The sequence below is a fragment of the Tenrec ecaudatus genome, chromosome 1 (genome assembly GCF_050624435.1).
Source record: "Tenrec ecaudatus isolate mTenEca1 chromosome 1, mTenEca1.hap1, whole genome shotgun sequence".
Taxonomy (NCBI): domain Eukaryota; kingdom Metazoa; phylum Chordata; class Mammalia; order Afrosoricida; family Tenrecidae; genus Tenrec; species Tenrec ecaudatus.
This window is the reverse complement of record NC_134530.1, coordinates 24,729,710-24,740,019: the sequence shown is the minus strand read 5'-3', so window position 1 is coordinate 24,740,019 and position 10,310 is coordinate 24,729,710. Positions and strand designations below refer to the sequence as shown.

At 62.1% G+C, this 10,310-nt stretch overlaps 1 protein-coding gene across 1 annotated transcript; it reads left to right on the top strand.

The window, feature by feature from the left end:
• Positions 1-492: 492 nt before the first annotated feature.
• GMIP (GEM interacting protein) lies at positions 493-10,165 on the top strand. Its single transcript, XM_075549425.1, has 21 exons — positions 493-649; positions 1,544-1,628; positions 2,219-2,303; positions 2,411-2,465; positions 2,757-2,882; positions 2,966-3,030; positions 3,122-3,229; positions 3,592-3,672; positions 3,755-3,925; positions 4,012-4,149; positions 4,463-4,662; positions 4,955-5,061; positions 5,133-5,222; positions 5,550-5,621; positions 5,691-5,845; positions 6,032-6,220; positions 6,324-6,461; positions 6,539-6,735; positions 7,020-7,407; positions 9,076-9,142; positions 9,278-10,165. Exons 1-21 carry the CDS (start codon positions 631-633, stop codon positions 9,649-9,651), a joined length of 2,910 nt encoding a protein of 969 aa, XP_075405540.1. The 5' UTR covers positions 493-630; the 3' UTR covers positions 9,652-10,165.
• The last annotated feature ends 145 nt before the right edge of the window (positions 10,166-10,310 follow it).

The window sequence follows — 10,310 nt, the reverse complement described above, 5'->3', positions numbered from 1 at the left end:
GGGGCGGCGGGAGACAGGCCTGGGCCGGCCATACCTTCCGTAGTGCCTGGCGGGGTCGCTGGGGGTATGGCTAGGAAAGCAGGCGGCTGGCACTGTAATAGAGCGTCCGTGGGGCCCAGCGTCGGGCGCCTCCGCTTCAACAGCAAGACGACTGGCCACCAGTAGAGGGCCCCACCCGGGATGGTGGGAGAGAGCAGCTTGAAGCGTGAACGTTCCGGACCCCACTGCTTTATGCAGCCCCCGAAGACATGGGGCGCTGGGACGCGGGTGCGGTCACTGCAGGGGGCTGGGGGCTGTGGGTTTTGGAAAGGCACGACGATTTGGGGCGTGGGGGTCCTGGCCAGGATGTAAGCGCTGCGGTCTGGGGTGCTGGCTTAGTGGGGGCCTGGTCCCTGGGCATCGCAGCGGCCTCATCAGGGCCCGGGGAGCTGGGCCACTCTTCCGCCCGCCCGGCGCCCGCCAGGTGCTCGGTCCGCGCTTCCGGGACACGGGGCGTGGCCTCTGGGGGCGTGGCCGCGGGGGCGGAGCGGACTCGGAACCCGGGCGGCGCCGGCCGCAGGAAAGCCAAGCTGGGCCCGTCCCGCGCGCGACCCCATCCCCGTCCCCGCCGAAGGAACCCTGGGCCGGGCCATGGACGCCGCCGAGCCGGGTAGGGGGTCGGGGTCCGGAGAGGGGCGTCCACTCTCGTCCTCCACTTCCCAGTTCGAGGGAGCCCTGCCTGGTCCTGGTCCCTAGCCAGCAGGGGAGTTCCTGAATGGGGAGGAGGCGGGGAACCTTTACTGGGGGGTGGGGGGATCTCCAGCCGAGCCGGCCCCGGGAGAGATACCGAGGCGGGACCCCCTCCCCCTTCCGAGCGTTCACCCCGGATGCCTGGGGGAGGGGGTCCAGGAAGGGGAAGTGGCCGCTTCTGCTTCTGAATTTTGCGATGGGGGCAGGGTGTCCCTGTCACTGCCATGGATGGAGAGGGTGCCGCGGCGGGAGGGCCCGGCAGGGCTCCTCTGTAGATTAGCCCTGAGATGGATGCAGCCACTGGGGCTCCTGGAAGGGGCGGGGGTGGCTGCAGAAATGTGGAGGAGTTGGCTCGTCTCTCTTTGTGTCGCTGTGTGCCGAGTTTCACTTGGTCTTTTTGTGCCTCATTGTGACTTCAGCCTGCCTGTGTGCCTGCTCTGCCACAGGCTCCCCCCCCCCCCATCTGCCCAACGTGTGTTTCCATCTGTCTACTCCAGAGTCCATGTGGTTCCATTGTCAAGCCTGCTGCATTGAGGGCATCTGCTTTGTCCACTTCCTCCGTGGTCTGGGGCTGTGTGGGTGTCTGCTCCCAATAGCAGCTTTGGGGCATTACCCTGCCCTGAGGCCACCCTCTCAATCCCACAGACACCCACCCTCTTCAGAGACAGAGCCCCCTCCCCACTGGGCTAGGAGGGATGGGAACAGTGGCCTGAACACAGAACCAACCAGGCCGATGAGCTGAGGTGCCGTGGGTGGGTGGGTGGGTGGGGGCTCCAGCTGTTGGCCCTAGAGGAACAATTCCCCCTTCCTCCAGGGTTACCCCCGGCTTCCGAGAGCAGGAAGAGGTACAGTGACATCTTCCGAAGCCTGGACAACCTTGAGATCTCCTTGGGGAATGTGTGAGTCTGAGCACTGGGTCACCCCCCAAAACTTGTTGGAATCCCTGCACCCCAAAGCCCTGAAGTCCCACTAGGAAGTTTCTACACCCGGTCACAACTAACCCGATAAGCTTTCCTTGTGTATGGAAGCTCACGTACATGTTTCCATAACCAACACCCGCCTCCCCAGCAAATCCACAGAGGATGCCACTGTTTTCCCGAACCAAGCCAAGTCCACTGCCGTTGAGTGGTTCCTGTAGGACCGTCCTCTCCGTGGAAGCACGTTCCCGGGGCCTTCCTTACCCAGAGCAGCTGATAAGGTTGAGTCACTGACTCAGTGCACAACCGCTGTGCCCCCGGGCCTTAGTACCCCTACGTCCTCCTTGTGACTCATCCTTCCAATCTGCGAACCCCAAATTTACCTGAGACTTTCCCTTTCCCGAGCCAGGTCAAAAAATTACCTAGTCCCTCAAGCACCCAGACAGCAGAGATGTCATCCCCGCCAAAAGTGATCTCCAGCACCACCCACCCAAATGGCCTGGGGTTCCCAGCACCCTCAGAGAGGGCACGCTGGTGGAGGTAGACAGCATTCTGATTCCTCCATCTTCTAGGACCCTGGAGATGCTGGCTGGAGACCCTGTGCTCTCAGGAGACCCTGAGCCTGACAAGACCCCCACAGAAACTGCTGTGAGAGAGGTGGGGTGGACTCCCAGAGAGGGGGTCTCAGGGAGGCTGGGGCTCTGGAAGGTATAGGCTGGGACCCTTGCCCTGCTTGCTCATAAGGGCTCTCTCTTTTGCCCCAGACTAGCCAGACCAGTTGTTGGAGCCACCCCTCAGAGGGCCCTGCACCCCTCACAGGTATGGGGGAGGGGCTTGGCGACCAGGATGTTTGGGACAGAAAATGCCTCTTCAGGGTCAGGCCTTGTTCTGGGTGCCAGAGACCTGGTGGTGCCCATGATGGATCAGATCCAGGCCTGCCCTCAAGGAACCCTCCACCCAGATGGGCATTCCGGTGGTCACCGGCCAGCGTAAAGGGGCAAGAAGTACATCCGATGCTCAGGGGAGTAGGAAAAACCACAAGGGTCTTGTCTGGTCTAAGGGCTCAGGGAGGGCAGAGGGCAGAAATCAGGGGCCTTCCTGTCTGCCCAGGGGAGGAACTGGACCTGCGGCTGGTTCGGACCAAGGGGGGTGTGGACGCAGCTCTAGATTATGCCAAGACCTGGAGCCGCTATGCCAAGGAGCTGCTGGCTTGGACGGAGAAGAGAGCCAGCTATGGTGAGAGCCCCTGCCCCCCACCCCAGCCTTCGGCAGTGCCCCCTGCTGGCCAGCAGGGTCAGACTATACCCTCTCTTCCCCAGAGCTGGAGTTTGCCAAAAGCGTCATGAAGATCGCAGAGGCCGGCAAGGGTTCCATCCACCAGCAGGTAACCAGAAGCAGACCCTAAAGTGAGCCCCCACTCCTCCCCCAGCCCCACCCAGGTCCTCAGCCCCCTCCTGCCACCCCTCTGTCCCCAGAGCCACATGCCACTGCAGTACATCTACACGCTGTTCTTGGAGCATGACCTCTCGCTTGGGGTCCTGGCGCAGGAGACGGTGGCCCAGCAGAGGAGGGACTACTACCAGGTGAGGGGGCAGCGCAGTGCAGGAGTGGGGCGGGGGAGGGGTGGGCAGCCCTCCTCTCCTGCGGGATTTCCTCCACAGCAGCCCAGAGGAAGGGACCATTGTCACCTTCACCACTGTCCTTGGTCACACGACAGACTCAAATCAGGCTCTGTTTGATGGGACGCTGTCCTGTTTGCCGAGGGGGCGTTCAGAGGACATGCGGTGACCACTGACACTCTGTCTGGACAGGGGTGGGGAGGGAGGGGCTAGACAAAGGAAACCCATGTGGCTGTGGAAATGCCATGTACCAGGCCCCGGGCGGCCTGTGTGGGCCCCTCAGGGGCGGGCAGTTGTCCCATTCCCTGCTCCCACCCCTGTGCCAGCCCCTGGCAGCCAAGAGGACTGAGATTGAGAAGTGGCGGAAGGAGTTCAAGGATCAGTGGACCAAGGAGCAGAAGCGGATGGTGAGGCCGGAGGTTGGCGCGGGGAGGCTTGGCTAGGGGGGTAGTTCTGAGTGGGGCAGCACTGACCGGTCCCCCTTCCCAGAATGAGGCGGTGCAGGCACTGCGGCGCGCCCAGGTCCAGTACGTCCAGCGCAGTGAGGACCTGCAGGCTCGCTCCCAGGGGTCTCCGGAGGACTCGGCCCCCCAGGCTTCCCCCGGACCCAGCAAACAGCAGGAGCGTCGCCGCCGCTCACGAGAGGAGGCCCAGGCCAAGGTTGGGGACCAGCATGTTGATGCTTCCAGCTCTGACGCGGCCCACTACTGCCCTGGCCCACACTCGTCCTGCCTCAATTTCCCTAGGCACAGGAGGCCGAGGCACTGTACCAGGCCTGCATCCGTGAGGCCAATGCGCGGCAGCAGGACCTGGAGGCCACCAAGCATCGGATAGTGTCCCATGTGCGCAAACTGGTGCTTCAGGGGGACGAGGTGCTCAAGAGGGTGCGTCCCTTCCCTGGCACTGGTCTCTGCCTCCTCGGGGATCATCAGTCCACTATATCCCCGACCCAGGCCAGCACCCCACCCCCACCCTAGGTGACATCCTCTGGGCCCACTTGGCCTAGGCGGAGCCCCATCCAGCACCCCCAAGCCGCCTCCTGCCCGAGTCTGCTGGGCCCCATCCAAATCACTCCACCCCAGTCCTCAGGCCAACAGATGGAGTTCTCAACCTCCTCCTAGTCCCAGTCCTGCCCCATCTGACCCCACCACAGGCCATCTGGCCCCATCCTGACCTGCATACTGACTCCGCCCACAGGTGACCCTGGGCTTGTTTGGCCTACGGGGCGCGCAGGCGGAACATGGACCCCGTGCCTTCTTGGCCCTGGCTGAGTGCTGTGTGCCCTTCGAGCCTGGCCAGCGCTACCAGGAGTTCGTGCGGGCGCTGGGGCCCGAGGGCCCGCTGCCCCCACCGCCTGCCTTCTCCTTCCAGGAGTTTGTGCCGTCGCTGACATACAGGTGGGCTGGGGGCGGGGCTGTGTGAGTCCCTTGGGACCCAAGCACCAGTTTTCAGCTTCAGTTGTAGGACATTGAACTCAAAGCCTGGACTTGAGATTCAGTGCCCAAGACTCTGGTTCTTGGGGGTGGGGGGTGGGGTCACTTTCCCAGGTCTGGGAGGATTGAAGTGGGTGGTAATTGCCCTCCTGGGCCCTCATTGCTTAGGGGCATCGGGGCATGGTATTGGACCATCTGGATGGGGCACTGGAGTGCTGCCACCAGACTGGAGAATAAACCCCCCAAACTGTCTCAGCTCCCCTCTGGATGCTAGGAAGAAGCTCTCAGGCCCCCTTCCTCCCCGGCTGGATGAGGGTGCAGCTGAGCCAGGCCCCTGGGAGGATGCAGGCTCTCGCTGGCAGGGTGAGTGCTATGATGGCTAGGTGGGCAGGGGTGCTCGGCCGTGGCCACCCTGACCCCCTGTTCTCTCCTAGGGCCCCCCGGCCCTGCCCCAGGCAGTGATGTGGAAAGCTTAGGTGGTGGCAGCGAGTCTCGCTCCCTGGACTCTCCAACTTCGAGCCCAGGTGAGCCCAGGACCTGGGGCTGCTCCCCTCCTGACCTCTGACCAAACTCCAGGCCCCTGGTCAAGCTCTGACACCCCACCCTACCCACCACCATCTTTAACCTGTACTTTGTCCTCTGACCTCCCACCCCACACGCTGATCCATTTCCTCAGTTTCTAACTCCGTCTCTGGGTCCCACTTCTGAACAACTTAGTAGCTCCCAAGGCCAACTAGCCCTTTCTCCAAGCCCCCTCCTGGAGTCACCTTCTGAGGGCATTTGTGGGTGGTTCTGGAAGCCAGAAGGGTGACCTCCCCAGGGCCCCTGTGACCCTCTGGTCCGCGGCTCAGGCGCACGGCGACTGGTGAAGGCCTCATCTATGGGCACGGAGTCTTCAGATGACCTGGAGGAGAGAGACATAGGTGAGCCCGGACGTGGGGTGGGGTGGGGCGGGGCGGGGGGGTCAGGAACCTCACTGTTGCTCCCCACAGACCTGGGAGATGGACTGGAGAATGGCACGGCCAGCCCCTTCAGGAAGTGGACACTGTCCAGTGCGGCACAGACACACCGGCTGCGGCGCCTGCGGGGTCCGGCCAAGTGCCGAGAGTGCGAGGCCTTCATGGTCAGCGGGACCGAGTGTGAGGAGGTGTGTGTGTGTGTGTGTATGTGAGACCTGCTGACCTTCGCTGACACGGGCGCTTGTGGCCTTCCCACCCCAGGGCTGTCACGGGTTTTCCCATGATCTTTCGACCCCTGAGGATCCCTACCTGTCTGCTGGCTGGGCCCCCGAGGAGCTCTCTGAGCCCAGGCCCCTGCGTCTCTCCCCCTGCAGTGCTTCCTAACCTGTCACAAGCGCTGTCTGGAGACACTGCTGATCCTCTGCGGACACAAGCGGCTCCCGCCACGGACCCCGCTCTTTGGGGTGGACTTCCTTCAGGTGCCCCGGGACTTCCCGGAAGAAGTGCCCTTTGTGGTGACCCGGTGCACGGCTGAGATCGAGCACCGCGCCCTGGATGTGCAGGTGCTACTTTGATTCCTCCACCCCCGTGCCAACCCAGTGCTCAGAGGGACCGGCCCTGCTAATGGCCAGAGTCACTGAGCCAGGTGTCCCCCTGCTCTTGCAGGGCATTTACCGAATCAGCGGGTCCCGGGTGCGCGTGGAGCGGTTGTGCCAGGCCTTTGAGAACGGTCGAGCGTTGGTGGAATTGTCGGGGAATTCACCTCATGACGTCTCGGGGGTCCTCAAGCGGTTTCTCCAGGAGGTGGGTGCTCAGGGGCCACGGGGAGCAGGGGCTGGGCTGCGGGCCTCCGAGCTCACCCCCATCCTTTGCACCTCCAGCTCAACGACTCCGTGGTCCCCTTCCACCTCTACGACGCCTTCATCTCTCTGGCCAAGACCCTGCATGCAGACCTTAGGGACAGTCCTGAGGCCCCCAGCCCCAGCTTCGAGGTCATCCGCTCACTCAAGACTCTATTGGCTCAGCTACCTTACTCTAACTACAACACTTTGCGGCACCTGGTGGCCCATCTGTTCAGGTGGGCACTGGTGACCCTTGACATAGGACTTCCCACCTGAGGCATAGTCTGTGACAGTACCACTCCCCCACTCCCTCTGGGGGTGATCTTTGACAGGTGTTTTCTGAGCTCTGAACCTTAAATACACGACTCCTGACTTTAGGCACTGACCCTCAGCCCCAGGCATGCACTTGCCAGACTCAAAGCATGTGCCAAACCCCGCACTTCTCGGTGCCCTGGGCATGTCACCACTGAGGCCCATGGCCAGGTGCCCGCCCCTCACCTTCTCCCCACGCTCTCCCCAGGGTGGCTGCACAGTTTGAGGAAAACAAGATGTCTGCCAACAACCTGGGCATTGTGTTTGGGCCAACACTGCTGCGGCCACCGGGCTGCCCAGGGGCTGCTGGGGCCGGCCCGGTCGCCTGCCTGCTGGACTCAGGACACCAGGCCCAGCTGGTGGAGTTCCTCATCGTGCACTATGAGCAGATCTTTGGGATGGATGAGCTGCCCTTGGCCACGGAGGCTCCATGCTACAACCCCAGCCCGGCCCCGGAGCCCCTCATCACCAGCTCCCAGCCAATCCCTGGACAACTGGACCCAGACGCCCCATCCACTACTTGCGCCTCAGATTCCGGCCAAGCCCCCGAGCCCCCGAGTGCCCTGGAGAAGCAACCTGAGGCTGTACCCCCAAAGGTAGGGACAGGCTACTGGTCCCTCTCCTGTGGCTTCCTCCTTTGCCTCCCGTTTTCTCAGTCCCTCCTGCCCTATGTTAAGTAACCTGTGTCATTCTGGCCAGAACGGGGAAGCCTGAGTGGTGGGTGATCGCAGAGTAATGAACAAGGGTGACACCACGGGGTGATCTTTCCCTCCTTCCACTGGAGGCCAGCAGTTTTATTAGGCACTTACTCTGTCCCTGCGTGGCCCCACTGATTAAGTGCTTGTTGGGAAGGTTGGTGATTGAAGTCTACCCTTGGGCACCTCAGAAGGCAGGCATGGGGATCAGCTGCTTCTGAAAGGGCACAGCTTTGAAAACCTTGTGGAGCACAGCTCTACAGCACCACTGGGCAGCCTTGAACCCCTACAGCTTCGCTGTGGGTGATCCAGCAGAGCACAGTGGGCTGAGCACCACCCACACCCCCTCCTGTTGGGGCAAGACCAGAGACCACCAATCTGATGTAAAGGCAGCTGACTGAGGCCAGGGGTGAAGGGTACCAGGGAGAAGAGAGTGTGCGGGGCAGCAGGGGCTGGGCAACGGAGAGCAGCCTGGAGCAGCCGGTAGGTGGTTTTGGCCAGGCCTCGTGGAGGTGGTGAGCAGCAGCACACTGCAGGGAGGTGAGGGGCCACTGAAGACAAAGGAACAGTGTTCCAGCTGAGGAACAGACCCTGCGAGGCTCCGAGGTTAGGGCCTGGGGTGTTTGGGGCACAGCCTGGCACAGGAATGAGTGAACGGGGGATGGTGGCCGAAAGGATGCCAATGACCGCAAACTTCCTACGTCAAGCCCCAAACCAAAGCTTCTGTGCTCAAGCCGGTTCCAACTCCCCGGATCCTGGAGGACGGCCGGTCAGGTTTCCAAGGCTGCCACATCCTCCTCCTGCGCAGGGAGGGGCTGGGGAGCTTGACCCACCAACCTTCTGGTTAGCAGCCAAGCTGCCACCTTAGTTAACCACTGAGCCACGAGGGCGCCTGCCTACTACGCAGGGGGCCCTTGATCAACTTCCTGGGAGCCTCAGCTGCCCAAGCCTTTAGCAGAGCTGAAGCCCCTCCCACAGCAGCTCCTTGGTGCTGAATGCCAGTGCCTGACACACATGAGGAACCCAGGCTGGTAATCAGTCACCAGCTAGCTCCAGGTAGGGCATCGAGAACACAAACCCAAGAACCGAGGGGAGCAGAAGCAGAAGCGAAAGGGAACGCGTGTTCGCTCGCAGGCATCAGTGGGCCTGACGTGGGAAGGACTGAGTCATTCCACTGCCTGGGCCTGGCTGCAGGCCAGTCTCCTCTAAGCCTGCAGGGAGTTAAATGCTGCCTCTCCCAGGAGAGGCCCCAGCAGGACACTTAATGACATCATCCCTTCCTCCCCAGACCCCCTGCAAAGGAGTCCCAGTAGGGTAGTGGCCCCGCCTGACATGCAAGATCAGCGGTTTAAATCGACTAGCTGTTGCGAAGGACACAGATGAGGCTCTCTCCTCTCGTAAAGAGTCTCAGCTCAGAAGTCGACAGGGGCAGTTCTGCCCTGGCCTTCAGGGATGGAACTGACTTGTTGGCGCTGGTTTTTCTCTAGTCCAGGAGTAAACCCTCAGTGTTCCAAGTATCCGAGGGAGCCGGGGTTCTCCCGGCTCTGATCCTTGGGTCTCTCGCTGCAGAGCCTACCCCTGCAGAGTGAGCAGAGTGAGGAAGTGGCTGCAGACCCCAGAGATGTGGGAGACGAAGGTGAGTGTGATGGGGAGCAGCCCAGGAGTTCTACGGGCACCTTATCCCAGGCTGACCGAGCTAGAAGAGGGCTCTTGGGGGTTGGCTCAGTGGCCTTGGGGGGGACACTCAGTGTTGGCCATGCCATCTCCGCAGCATCCAGCCGAGCTCCCGAGGATTCTCCCCTGGGAACGCAGTCCCGTGGCCACTTCAGCCGCCAGCCTGTGAAGTACCCTCGGGGAGGCGTCCGGCCTGTCACCCACCAGCTGTCCAGCTTGGCCCTGGTAGCTTCCAAGCTGTGTGAAGAGACCCCTGTCACACCAGTGCCCCGTGGCAGCTTGCGGGGGCGGGGGGCTGACCCTGCTGGTGCCGCCCCTGAGAGCAGCCCCCTGCGCCGCACTCCACTGCCCAAGCACTTTGAGATCACCCAAGAGACCGCCCGGCTCCTCTCCAAGCTGCATGTGGAGGCTGCTCCCAGAACCACCTGCTGCGTGGACCCCCAGCCTGAGGAAATTGAGGACCATCTCTGACCATCCTTTAGCCTGGCAGTGAGGCCCAGGTCTGAGAAGATGGACACCCCTTCCTCTCCAGCTCCCTTCAACCAGCAGCCAGGCATCATGCTGGGGGAAGGCTAGGGAGTGCTCCTCTTGAGACCAGCTAGCCTCAGGAAGGCCTCTGTGGGACCAGGCTCCAGGACTTCTGCCCAGCCAGACACCGGTCGATGCCAGCCCCTGGGCCATTTAGGATCAGTGCTCAGAATCAACACAGGTCAATGGATCCTCAGGGTCCACCTTAGTCTCTGTGCACCTCAAAACACACATGCGCACACACACACTCACACTCCCCCCACATGGGGTGGGGAGCAAGGGAGCCTTTTGCTACTTAGGCTATAGCTCTTCCCCACACCCCGCTCCTTGCCCTGTCTGCCTGTTTATGGACTACAAGTGGACGGAGTAGGCAGGTCCCAGCTCCCCATTCACCCTGGACAGGCCCAGGGTTTAGTGGGCCCTGAATAAATCACATCCCGTGTGCTCAAGGACAGAAGCCCCTGTTGCCCTCCGTTTTCCTGGCAGGGGAAACCAAGGCCCCCTTTCTTGAGTTCCCAAGTGCCCTTGAACTGGCAGTGGCAAGGGCCCATCCCCGGGTGAGTCAGTCACGCATGCTGCCGCTCCCCAGAGTTTCTCATCTC